This window comes from Octodon degus, unplaced genomic scaffold (assembly GCF_000260255.1).
Source record: "Octodon degus isolate 3935 unplaced genomic scaffold, OctDeg1.0 scaffold00157, whole genome shotgun sequence".
NCBI lineage: Eukaryota > Metazoa > Chordata > Mammalia > Rodentia > Octodontidae > Octodon > Octodon degus.
Window position 1 is genome coordinate 6,136,240 of NW_004524733.1, and position 11,766 is coordinate 6,148,005.

General features: G+C 38.7%; 1 protein-coding gene across 4 annotated transcripts in view; it reads left to right on the forward strand.

The window, feature by feature from the left end:
* Col4a6 (collagen type IV alpha 6 chain) overlaps positions 1-11,766 on the forward strand; it is a 496,212-nt gene that overhangs the window by 421,739 nt on the left and 62,707 nt on the right. For all 4 annotated transcript variants that reach the window (XM_023702710.1, XM_023702711.1, XM_023702712.1 and 1 more), the window contains exons 6-8: positions 815-931; positions 3,418-3,486; positions 7,861-7,896. In XM_023702710.1, the coding sequence (XP_023558478.1) occupies positions 815-931; positions 3,418-3,486; positions 7,861-7,896 (222 nt within the window). The remainder of the gene's footprint in view (positions 1-814; positions 932-3,417; positions 3,487-7,860; positions 7,897-11,766) is intronic.

Consider the following 11,766-nt stretch of genomic DNA (forward strand, 5'->3'; position numbering starts at 1 on the left):
ACAAAGAAACCCCAACTCTAGAAATTTACTTAATTCACATATACTGTATGAAAGTGCTTATTCACAACAAAACAACTGCCTTAGTACTGAGAATGGAAAAGAGAAGATAACTGTTCTTTAGAGGCTAGGGAAACAGCTCAATGGCACAACATCTGCCTGGAAAGCCCAAGGTTTTGAGTTCCATTCCTGGTATCAAAAAATCTTTAAAAATCATTTCCATAACAGAAGCAATTACCTGGCATATGATTGTGAAAAACTGAGATTGAAAGTGTGGTCTGTGCAAAGTTTCCTTATTTTTCACTAAGAAGCTTTCAGAATTGGGGATACTGTGGGAGCTGCTCCTGTTGTACTGACCAAAATATAGCATTGGTTCCCATGCAGTTTTTAGCACAGAAAGTCACACAAGATGTCCTATGACTGTCTAGTATACGGAATCCCAAATGAGGCATATCTCCCTGTTGGTAGTAGTTCAGCCAGAAGACAGCTGAGGTCCATTTTAGAAAATCTTTTTTTCCTAGTAATGTGAAGTTACAACACCAAGTGTATCCCTTCTCTTTGTGCTTACTCCCTTTGGTTTCAGCTTGGGTCCTATCAACGTCTCAATTCTTTTGGGTGCTGTTGAGATATCTTAGAACTGTGATTAGGGTTATATACCTGAGTATAAAAGGAAAAGTGTGAAAGTATTTGTGATGGGGTTAAGCATAGGGACATAGTAACAGAGTTTAGCAACGTACTTAACTTTTCTCTTTGTGGAGATTTTTAATTAAATGACAGTTCTGTGGCTGACATCATCCTTTCATTTCTACTTGAACAGGGCTACCCTGGACAGCCAGGACCCAGAGGTCCACCTGGCCTGGATGGTTACAATGGAACTAAAGGAGATGTTGGATTTCAAGGCCATGATGGCTATCCTGGGATTTTTGGACCACCCGTATGTTGCCAAATCTTAGCATGTTAATTCAAATGGCATTGCTATCATCCAGTTGTGCCTCCTTTTGGTGTCACTGGAAACCTCATTAAGCTTCTGAAGACCCTTATCCAACACAGGAATCTGTGCTCACAGTATCATAGCAGTAAAAGTCTAAAGGACACCAATTAGAAGGGGTGGCACACTACTTTTTATAAATGCTGCTTTGGGAATTGGCAATATTGTCAAAAGCATGTAGTACATTTCAAAAGAAAATGTACTCTTGGGCTATTTGACAGTTTCCTACATCAGATGATGCTGGGACATACTTGAAAGGTGTATATGGAAGGAGAAACACTTAACAAGAACCCCAAAGCATGACAACCTTAGTTTATACCAATGATTCTTAACCAAAAGAGTTTGGATTTTGTTCTTCAGGGCACATTTGTCAACCTTTGTTGTCATCACTAGATGTCACAACTGGGGATGTGCTATTGAGACAGGATGCTTATACACACACACACACACACACACACACACACACACATCGTCATCATCATCATCATCATCATCATCATCATCATCGTCATCATCAATAATTCTTTTAGCTCAGTGTTGTTGACTTTGAGAAATATTACACTCAGAGTTTGCCTTCCATCATAACCTTCATTATAAAGTCGACAATATATTTATTAGATGCTGGTATCACCACATTTATTTAATTTCATTCATCTAGATAAGGTTAGCTATTTGTGTCTAAAGTATTTTAGTAGGCTAAAATAGATATTATGTCCTTACATGGCAGATCTTATAAGCATCTGGAAAGAGAAAAATAACACATTTCATGCCCATTCCTAACTTCACTTGAATTAATCTAAATTGCTAAGGGTTTTCATATGAAATCTTTGACTAGAAATCACACCATCCATTACACAGATTTCAGTTACATGAACTAATTGGCATTCCCTACAATAGCAGTACTGTTGCCTTCAGTCTCAAAGTTATGGGTGTGGGTGTACAGGTGAGAAAGTGAAATATCCAAATAGGCAAAACACAAGCTACAGACTGGTATAGAGGACCCTGACATCTAAATGCTAAAGTAGTATACAGCAAAAGGGAAAGGGGTGCTGTTGAGAAAGTTATATTCTTAGCATGGAATTATTGATACGAGTCACAAAGGTCTTCAAACACTGCCATGGCAATGAGCCAGGAAGTAAAATACTTCTGTGGTAAGAATGGGAGGCAGAAAAGTGAAGGGGATGCCACTGCAACAAGGAGAAGAGATATTCTCAGGTAATAAGCATCCCCTTGACAAAGGACAAGAGTAGAAAACTAATCCTGTCCCTAAACCTCACCTTCCACCTAAATAGCAGTTTTCATATGTATTTCACCAAGTTTAATCTTCCCCTCTGCAGAATACCCAGGGATCTCTATTCAATCAGCTTCTTTAAAGCTTTTTTGAAAATTGTAATGACCAAAACAATAAGGGGAATGGGCAGTGTTAAGAAAGAAACTATTTTATGCTTCTGGGAGCACATTGTTCTTCTATTACACCAATAATCCTTGTATTCAAGAAATCCATCCTTCAACTATTTGGTACCCAAACCTTAGCTTTTCCTCATTATAACCTTACTTCACCTTAGGTGTACAAACATTGATTTTCCCTAAGAGCACAAACTAAAGCCAATATTTTCCAGCATCTGCCACTGAGGTAGCAAAAGATATCTGACTGAAAGACTGGGATTGTATACTTTGCTTTTCATATTGAAAATGGGACACATCACCCTCATACACAGGTCTTGAAGCTGAAATTGTGATAGATGCACAAGGTGAAGGTAGTTTCATAGGTATGTCTTAGACCTTGTGCCTACAAGCTGACCCACAAAGGCGCTTGCTCTGCCTGTTGACAGTTTTCACAACTTAATGGAATTTTTAAATGAAAGTGTAAACATTTAGGCACGGCTGAAGAAAGAATATCTCCCTGAGTTCAAGGCCAGCCTGGGCTACTAAGTGAGTTCAAAGCTAGCCAAAACTACTAAGCAAGAATTTGGGTATAAAAGAAAAATATATAAGGAAAATATAGGAAAGATTCTAGATATGACTCATAAAATCAAAATTATTTAATGCCTGGATCTTTGCAGGAAAAAAATTGTTGAACTTTGTCCTATGAAAAGGCCTTGTCAGTGACTTAGACTTGTATAAGCTACAGCAGCAAAGCCTAGGCTTACTAATTGCGCATCTTTGTTTAGACTAATGCTTTGAACAGATTTGAAATCCCCTATTTTCTGACCCATTTACAGATCTGAGTTGAGGATGGAGAAATGAACTTCCAACTTTGAGGCACTACACCTGTTTGAGGGATGTGCTTTACCCACTAAAACAGCCAGTTCTGCCTTGGAATAAACCATATCATTTCAAGTTCTTGTTCCATTCTTTATCTGATCAGATGATAATACTAATGAAACTAGCTGTATATGCATGTCTTCACAAGTTTCTCTTATTTTATTCAGGGACTTCCTGGTCTGAAAGGTTCAAAAGGTGAACCCATTCTTTCTCAAGACAGTTTCACAGGAATGAAGGTAAGAGCCTTTAAAGCACACAGCTGACTAAGCTGTATGCTGGATTCCCCCAGATTGGGGCCCACCCCCAATGAAAATATTTGCAGAACTATCATCTTTAAGGAGCAGACTAATCTGGGATTAAAAGGATGTAGAACATTTGTGCTGGAAATATTGACAGAAATATTTTCAAAATACTGACAAAAAAATCTGCTTTGTAGTGTCTAGACCCAAAACAAGAGAATTGAGCAAATGTTTTTTTTTTTTTAATTTTAGGGAAGGGTCTAGATGGTGTTCAGGGTCTCACTACTAGATCTGACTCATAGTGACTCTCCTGTTCACAGCCTCCAAAGAGCTGGGATTATAGGCGCATGCCACCACATCCAGTCTCAGTTACCATCTCAGCAAGCCCTGTGAGTGGGGTTGGCAAGGCACGCCCAGGGATCACTTGCTTGCAGGCACTTTAATCTGCTGAGCTATTGAGCAAACACTTTGCTTGGGTATTTGTTATGGCTTGTGTCTATATGTCCTTCCAAAGCCTCATGAGGTCAAAGGCAGGAGTTTCCAAACATAGCTGGATGGAGAGCATGTGATGCTGGGATTGAGGGTATGTGATTAATTAATTAGTCCAATGTATGGTTTGGCATAGCTCTGGGAGTGGTTAATATATGTATTGGTATCAAGGATGTGATGCTAAGATTGATTTGCGGTGAAATGCTACAATTAAGGGTGTCCAACTCTAAGGGTGAGTAACCTGGATAAAGTACAAGAAATAGATAGAGGGCTTTGATCGTCACTTGCTGCTTGCTATATTGCTGCCTTCTGCCAGCCATGAACTGTTTCCTCTTCAACAAACCCCTCTGAATGTGACACTCTGCCTTGGAACCCGCCAATTTTGGACTGAAGCACCTACAAACTGTAAGCTAAATAAACCTCTAACTTTGATGTCAGGTATTTTGTCTCTGAAATGAGAAGAAATAACATAAGACAGATGTCATTTTGTGGGGGGGAGCTAAGACATTTCCTAGAGAAAGACACTTTCAATCTGTATGTCTTGGCTGACTCCATATAGCCACCATAGCAAGATCTTGGTCCTGCCTTTTTTCCCTTGCACACTAGACTTTCACCCTGTCTGTGTCCTTGGATGTCTCACATACATGCCCATCAGGTCTGTAGCTGCCTTGAATTTTCATCTGTTATCTAGAACCTTCTATGTTCATATGACTGTGCTCTTGGAGTATGCTGCCTGATATTTTGTAGGAACACAGTAAACCCTGGCTCCAAATGGAGCCACTTCAGAATAGGAAAAGAGCCCATCATTGCCATGGTAGCAAATGGAAATATATATACCTGGACTCAGAGAGAAAGATACAGTTTTCCTTCTTCCATCCATGCACAGAATTAGAGTATTGGAGACAGAGACCCTCAAAATGGCACAATACTGAGTATCAGCTACTCAGCTTTTCCAGAAAATAGTGCTAACAGTCTCTAAAACCACAGCCTGGAGAGAATTCAAAGGGAGTTCAGGTCACATGGGAACCAAGAAGGAGAAGGAAAAAACAGGATTCATTGTATAGATGAAACAGTTAACCAAATTTGAGCAGCTGTATAGCTTCCCTGGCAGGCAGCAAAAGCAAATTTGCCCCTCACTGGGAGAGTGAGATCATACCTGCACAGGCAGAGTCTTGTAGTCAGAAGCAGTGACAACACAAGACATTATTTCCTGAGCAACATCCCCCCAATCAGCTGCTGGTACATGAACTAAAAGGAACCTGGCACATAGTCATTCAGAAGAACAGTACAAAACAAATAGGACCATCATTCCATCCTATTTTAAAAGTTATGGGTCTTAAACTCCAGCAGCAGAACAACTCAAGGGTCACTTCAGTGCCAATGTCCCTGAGTAGAAAGAGAGGATAGTTTAGTCACAGTAGCTAGTTGGCAGCTAGACAGCAGACTGAGGGAGTTGACCCAAGAAGTAGGAGCTCAGAGTCCATTATGCCTGGAGGCCAAAAGCCAGTATTAGGCCTAGATACAATGGACTAGAAGCAGCCCCCTGCTCTTCAACAAGCAGCCCTCAGGAGCACAAGCAAACAAGTGGCCTTGGCCTGTGTCAGGACAAAGGAACACCCCCAACTACCCTTAGACCAGTGGCACAAGCAGGTGAGCAACCTTGGCCCACCATGGGTCAAGGGCACCTCCACTTGCCCTACAACCAAAGGGGCAAGTAGGCAAATGGCCTTGGCTGATGGAGGGACAAGAACACTATCTCCACCCTACAACCAATGCATGAGAGAAGTCAGTGATGTGGCCAAGATCTAAATATTAAAACAAAAAAACATTAATTCTGCTGGAAGTGAGAGTAAGTAGAACTCTTAAAGATGTAGGTGCAGTCAAAGATTTCATAAATAAAACCTCCATCACATGGGAAATAATAAAGAGGTTGAAAAACTGGGATATCGTCTTATCAAAAAGTGCTTGCACAGCAGAAAAAATCACTAATAGGGTGAAAATACAGCCCACAGAGGGGAAATATCTTAGTTGCTCTTCAAAGGTCTAATATCTAAGTATATAAAGAGTTTTTGAAATACGATGATTCAAATTTAAAGACCCAATCCATAAATGCGCATCTGAAATGAATACATACTTTTGAGAAAAAGGGCAAACAGCAAATAAATACATGGAAAAAATGTTCAACATCACTGGTCATCCAAGAGATGTAAATTAAGACAACACTGAAAGTCCATCTCACCCAGGAAAAATTACTGTTATCAAGAAATCAGGCTGGTGAGATGGCTCAGTAGAATAAGCACTTTCCTGGCAAAAGAACCCTTCTCCATTGTTGATGGTAATATAGAATTATGCCACTACTGTATGGAGAATCCACAAAAAACTAAGATTAGAGTTACTATTTGGCCCAAATATCCTTTCTGGATGTCTTTATGGAAGAATTAAAAATGTCATACAACAGGGATACATGTGCACACATATTTATAGTGGCACAGTTTGTAATAACTAAATCTTGGAAAAAACCCAAATGCATGTCAGCTGAGATATAGATGAATTTGTGATGTGTTTTTTCACGATGGAGTACCGCTCAGCCATAAGGATAAGCTGGGACATTTCTAAGATAATGGATACACTTTGAGATTATACTCTTAAGTAAAATAAATTGGATACACATATGTAAATATCACACTGTTTCCCTCATGTTATAAACTGAAAGTGTAAATAAGAACCAAAATATGTAATAGATATTGTGAAATAGGAAGAAGTTATTCAAAAGAAAAGGGAAATTGAGGGGAGGGAAAAGAAAAAATAGAATAAAATGGAAACAAATCTTTGTAAGGGGAAAGAGGGGTTATGGGGAGGACAATGGGTGGGAAAAAAAGAAGAAACTGAAATATACCATGTATAGGTACAAGTCCCCTATGATGACTGTGATCATTATGTCTATCTAAATTGTATCAATTAAATTTATTATAATTTTAAAGAAATGAACCAGGTATGAGAAACTATATAATAAGCAGTGATAGGGCTGGGTAGCTGAAGAACTGTAAAGGACACAGGATTTGGAAACTTATATATGAGTACTATAGCAGAAGATATGGTTGGAAATGTCCTCATGATGACAAGATTCATATTACTCCTTTCACAGTTAGAAAAACTGAGACTCTGTGACTGCTTGCTAAGAACTGTAGAACCAGTTCAGCAAAGAGCTAAACCGCAAGCAGTGCCCTTTCCATGCTGCAAAGCTCTGGTTTTCTCCTCTAAGGCAAGGGTAATAAGACTAGCAGGTGTTAAAATGTTGCCATTGTCTTAGAAATCACTGATTAAATGGTTTGCTCAAAATCTGGACACCTTGGATCCAGTGGCACGTAGCAATTTTAGCAAGACGGTTCTATTACAGATTCATACAGTGACTTAAAATGCTGCAAAGTAATTAAAACATGATCAGATACCGTATGCTCAGCTGAGTTTTCCCTTCAAGTGTCTGATTTGCATTGTACACATATGGGCACCGATTCTCTGGGGAAGAAGGCACATAGGACAGTAGTTTCGCCTTCTTCCAGAAAGAGTAGGAAATTCACTAACCCACAGAAGCAATTTCTAATGATAAATTCCTAGCAAAGGTGAAAATTAATTAATCCAAGAAAAGTATGAAATCCTGTCAGCCATGGCTATAATATCTGTCTTCTAGAGTCCAGATGTTTCATAGGCAAAATGTAAAAGGTTGAATATATTCAATTTGTGCATTATTTAAAGCACAAGACCTTGACAGAAGCAGCCCAAATTTCAGCAGTGCATTTTATCTCCATGAATCTTGGATTATCTGAAATACTTCAGGTTTAATTTATTAACCTTTTCACTGTACTGCCTTTGTCTGTTTCTCAGGGGAATCTTGGTTTACCTGGACTGGATGGAATCATGGTAAGTTGTCATTTATATGTTGACCTCTCAGTGGGTTAGTCAACAGTCTCTGATGTTGCTTTTTTGTTTTTCTCTATAGTATTCAAATAGCTTAAGGAAAAGCTAGAGCTGAAATAGAACTTGTAACATATTTACATTTTCCACAAGACAAGGTGCTGAGAAGATGACTTGTCTACCACAGGTTGCCTAATGAGCTTTCAGATTTTTAGGGACCTGCATGAAATACCCATCAAAATTCCCAGTGGGGGCCAGCCAATAACTCAGCGGATTAAAGCACCTGCAAGCAGGCACAGGGGCCAGGGGTTCAGTCTCTGGGCCTGCTATGCCAGCCCCACCCCTGGGGCACACTGAGACAGCAATTGAGACTGGGCTTGGTGGGACATGTCTGTAATCCCAGCTCTTGGGAGGCTGTAAACAAGCGGATCACTATGAGTTTGATCTATTAGTGAGACCCTGAACACCCTGTAGACCCTTCCCTAAAATAAAAAAGAAAAAAAAAGACTTTTAGTGGATCCCTGAACCCATGGATAATATCATACTGCTTTTTCCTATACATATATGCCTGTGATAAAGTTTAACTAATAAAGTAGGCACAATAACAGATCAGGTATAATAATAATAATAAAATAAGTATAGTGTTATGCTACAAAACATGTTATGTGAATATACTCTTGCTCTCTTCCTTTCTCTCCATTCCTTCCCCCTTATTTGCATCCCTTTTTCCTTCTTTTCATCCCTTCCTCCTTCCTTCAAACCTTCTCTTCCTCCTCTGTCTTCTGTTTCTTAAAATTCCTTACTGTACTACCTTCACCATTCTTCTTGTGAAGACATGAGATAATACATTGCCTATGTGAGCATGAAGTGAGGCGCATGATGTAGGTATTGGGACATAACATCAGGTTACTGCCTAAGGGTAACTTGAGCACAAGCATTGCAGCTGTTTTGGCATTTGATATTTATTTAAAAAAACAGCAAAAGCAAAAATGGGGGGGAGAGCAAGCCTCTTTTTCTCCCTTATATTATAAGCAGGCTCCCTGCCCACACAATCTCCATTTCCTCCGCTTGTACAGGCTTAGGATGTTCATAAAGACTCTGCCCCCGCCTGCTAAATAGCTTAGTTAAGCTTCTAAATTTCTTAATTCTCAAGTTGACACAATGTATCAATCATTACAATGGTTTACTGGATGTACCTGAAATCAAAGAAAGCAAAAACTTGGATAAGGAGGCCAACTGCTTTCCCTAGGATATATTAGGAACGTATTTAGGCCATGAGAAACCATAAGTTAAATTAATAAGAACTTTCTTTTTCCTTGAGATTCCACATTTCCATCACTTTCCTTAGTATTAGACTAAAAATTGTCCCTTTTTTCTTCCTTCTTTTCTGTATTCTTTCCTCTCTGCTTTCTTCATTTTTTTCAGTCCTTAACAGCTATTAGCACCTATTAACAGCAAAGTTCTATGAATAATTCCTGGGGCAATGTAGACACAATCCCTTGTCCTAAGGATGTGAAAAACTAAGAGCAGTAATGTATTATTAGAATTCCACAGTAGCATAAATGAAGACATACTGTTCCACTGAGAAAGCATAATGAGACTTGTATCTGAGAGGAAGAAATAGTTTCTGAGAAGTATGGATAGTTTTGTTTGCAATGGAGGAGTCTTTAGACAGGAACCTAGAGGGATTGCAAGCCCACCCTAAAACAAAGATGAGCCATGCCCAAAGGTCCCCGAGAGCTAAAGAAAATTGGCCTTGATGTTGTATTCATTAAATTCATAGAGTAAAATTCACTGTATTTACTGCATAGCTTCTCATTTCCTTACCATAAAAAATACAATACCTGTCTACTTACACAGACACAATATGTAAAGTACCTAGAAGAAGGTATTTGGTGGTTAAGTAGGAGAATTCTGATTGTAAGTAGATCACAGATTGTTGGTTATTTTCAAAACAGTGTTCATATTGTCATTTATTCTTAGGGAATATTTCACCCCTCTCTTTTCTTCCTCCTATGTTCTCACCTCTCTTAGGGTCTCCTGCCCTCATTGAGGTATATGACACCTTCATCCTGTTCTCCATTGGGTATAGGTCTTACATCTATCCAGACAATCTTCCTCTTGATTTCATTGCCTTGCTTTTGTATTGTTGTTCAGTTCTAAACATATTATTTCTCTTTTAACTTTGACCCATGAAACACTTAGAAGTGTGTTACCTCATTCCCTAATATTTGGCAGCTTTCCACCTCTATTTGTTTACTTTTATTGGTACATGTTTTCAGTACATAGTAATTATGTTCACTGTAGGGAATTAGTACATGTACATAACATAGTTTAATTCCTTTTCCCCTCCCCCCCCCAACTTATTTTTTCCAGCATGCAACAGATTTATTTATAAGACTTCATAGGGCTGGCCTGATAGCTCAGTGAACTGAAGTGCCTGCTTAGGTAGAGCTCAGCTGCTGGGGTTCGATCCCCAGCGTGCTGTGCCAGCCCTGCCCCAGGGGCATGCTGAGACTGCCGTGGAGACCGGGTGTGATGGGGTGTGCCTGTAATCCCAGTGCTTGCGAGACCTGAAAACAGGAGAATCACTAGGAGTCTGATCTCCATAGAGAGACCCTGTATACCCTGTAGACCCTGTCCTAAATTTAAAAAAACGAAAACAAAAAAAGGACTTCATGAAGTTAATCATCACATATACGGATTAAAAAATAGACTAGTAAATCAAAGAACATATAAGACATTTAAGACAATTGCACTAAGTCTTGAAGTGCTCTAGTTTTTTTATTAGGTTCTTCTGAGAGCTCCTGAAACTTTTCATTACTACTACTATCTGTTCAGTGATATCTTCTTCTCTGAGTCTCTCCTTGACCTATTTATGAATCTCCTCTGTTATTCTTTTGAATAATTCAGGTGTGTGGCTTTGACTGTTCTGCCACTCAGTGCCCCCTGGATTGGCTTTGAGAAAACTGGGAGTTTTAGGAGATATTTTTATGTCTTTTCTTTCCTGTTTTAAATTTGAGTATTTATGCCACTCTATGAAGGTATCACAGTTTATTTATCAATCCTTGTATGAATGGATACCAGGAGCATCTCCAATTTTGATCATTATGAATAAAGTTGCCCAGAGGAAAGTGATCGATGATATAGATTGTGCCTAAGGAGAGTTACCTGGAGAGAAAACATTCTCTCATGCTTTTACAGAGAGCAAATTAGTCAAGCAATGGCTCTGACTCATCCACATTGCTTACAGTTACAAAGGATCTACAAACTTCTGTACAAGGTTTTAGGATAAATCCTGAGGGGTTTTGACTGACCCTGTCAGATACAAAAGCTACATTTCTTGTGATATAGGTCTTGCTTTATCTTGGTCTTAACCATCCAGCAGTAAAATATAAAAAGGAGGTATAAAAAGTCAAGCCATATTAATATACTGAGCTGTAAAAGCCTCAAGTCAACTTCTGACTTGCCATTCCTACAAATAACCCACTATTACTATGGACTACTGTACTATATTGGATTATTTTGTTGAATTCACACATCTACAATATTTAAATGGCAATTGAATACACATCTCTGACAAAACTAAACAAAAAAAGGGAATACAAATGAAGGACTATTTTGTATCTGTATATACAAAATAGTTAGGATAGATATACAGCTACTTTCTCTTAATTCAATGAGAAGAAAGATTTGTACTAACAATGTTTGGACAGGATATCATGTCTGCATCTTGTACTATGAATAACCACCATGAAGACAATATGTAACACATTAGTTATTGAAACTGTCCTACTAATCAGTTTTGAAACTATCTCATTGCTATTTGTTTCTCAATAACATTAATAAAATAAATAAATAAAAAATAAAGAAAAA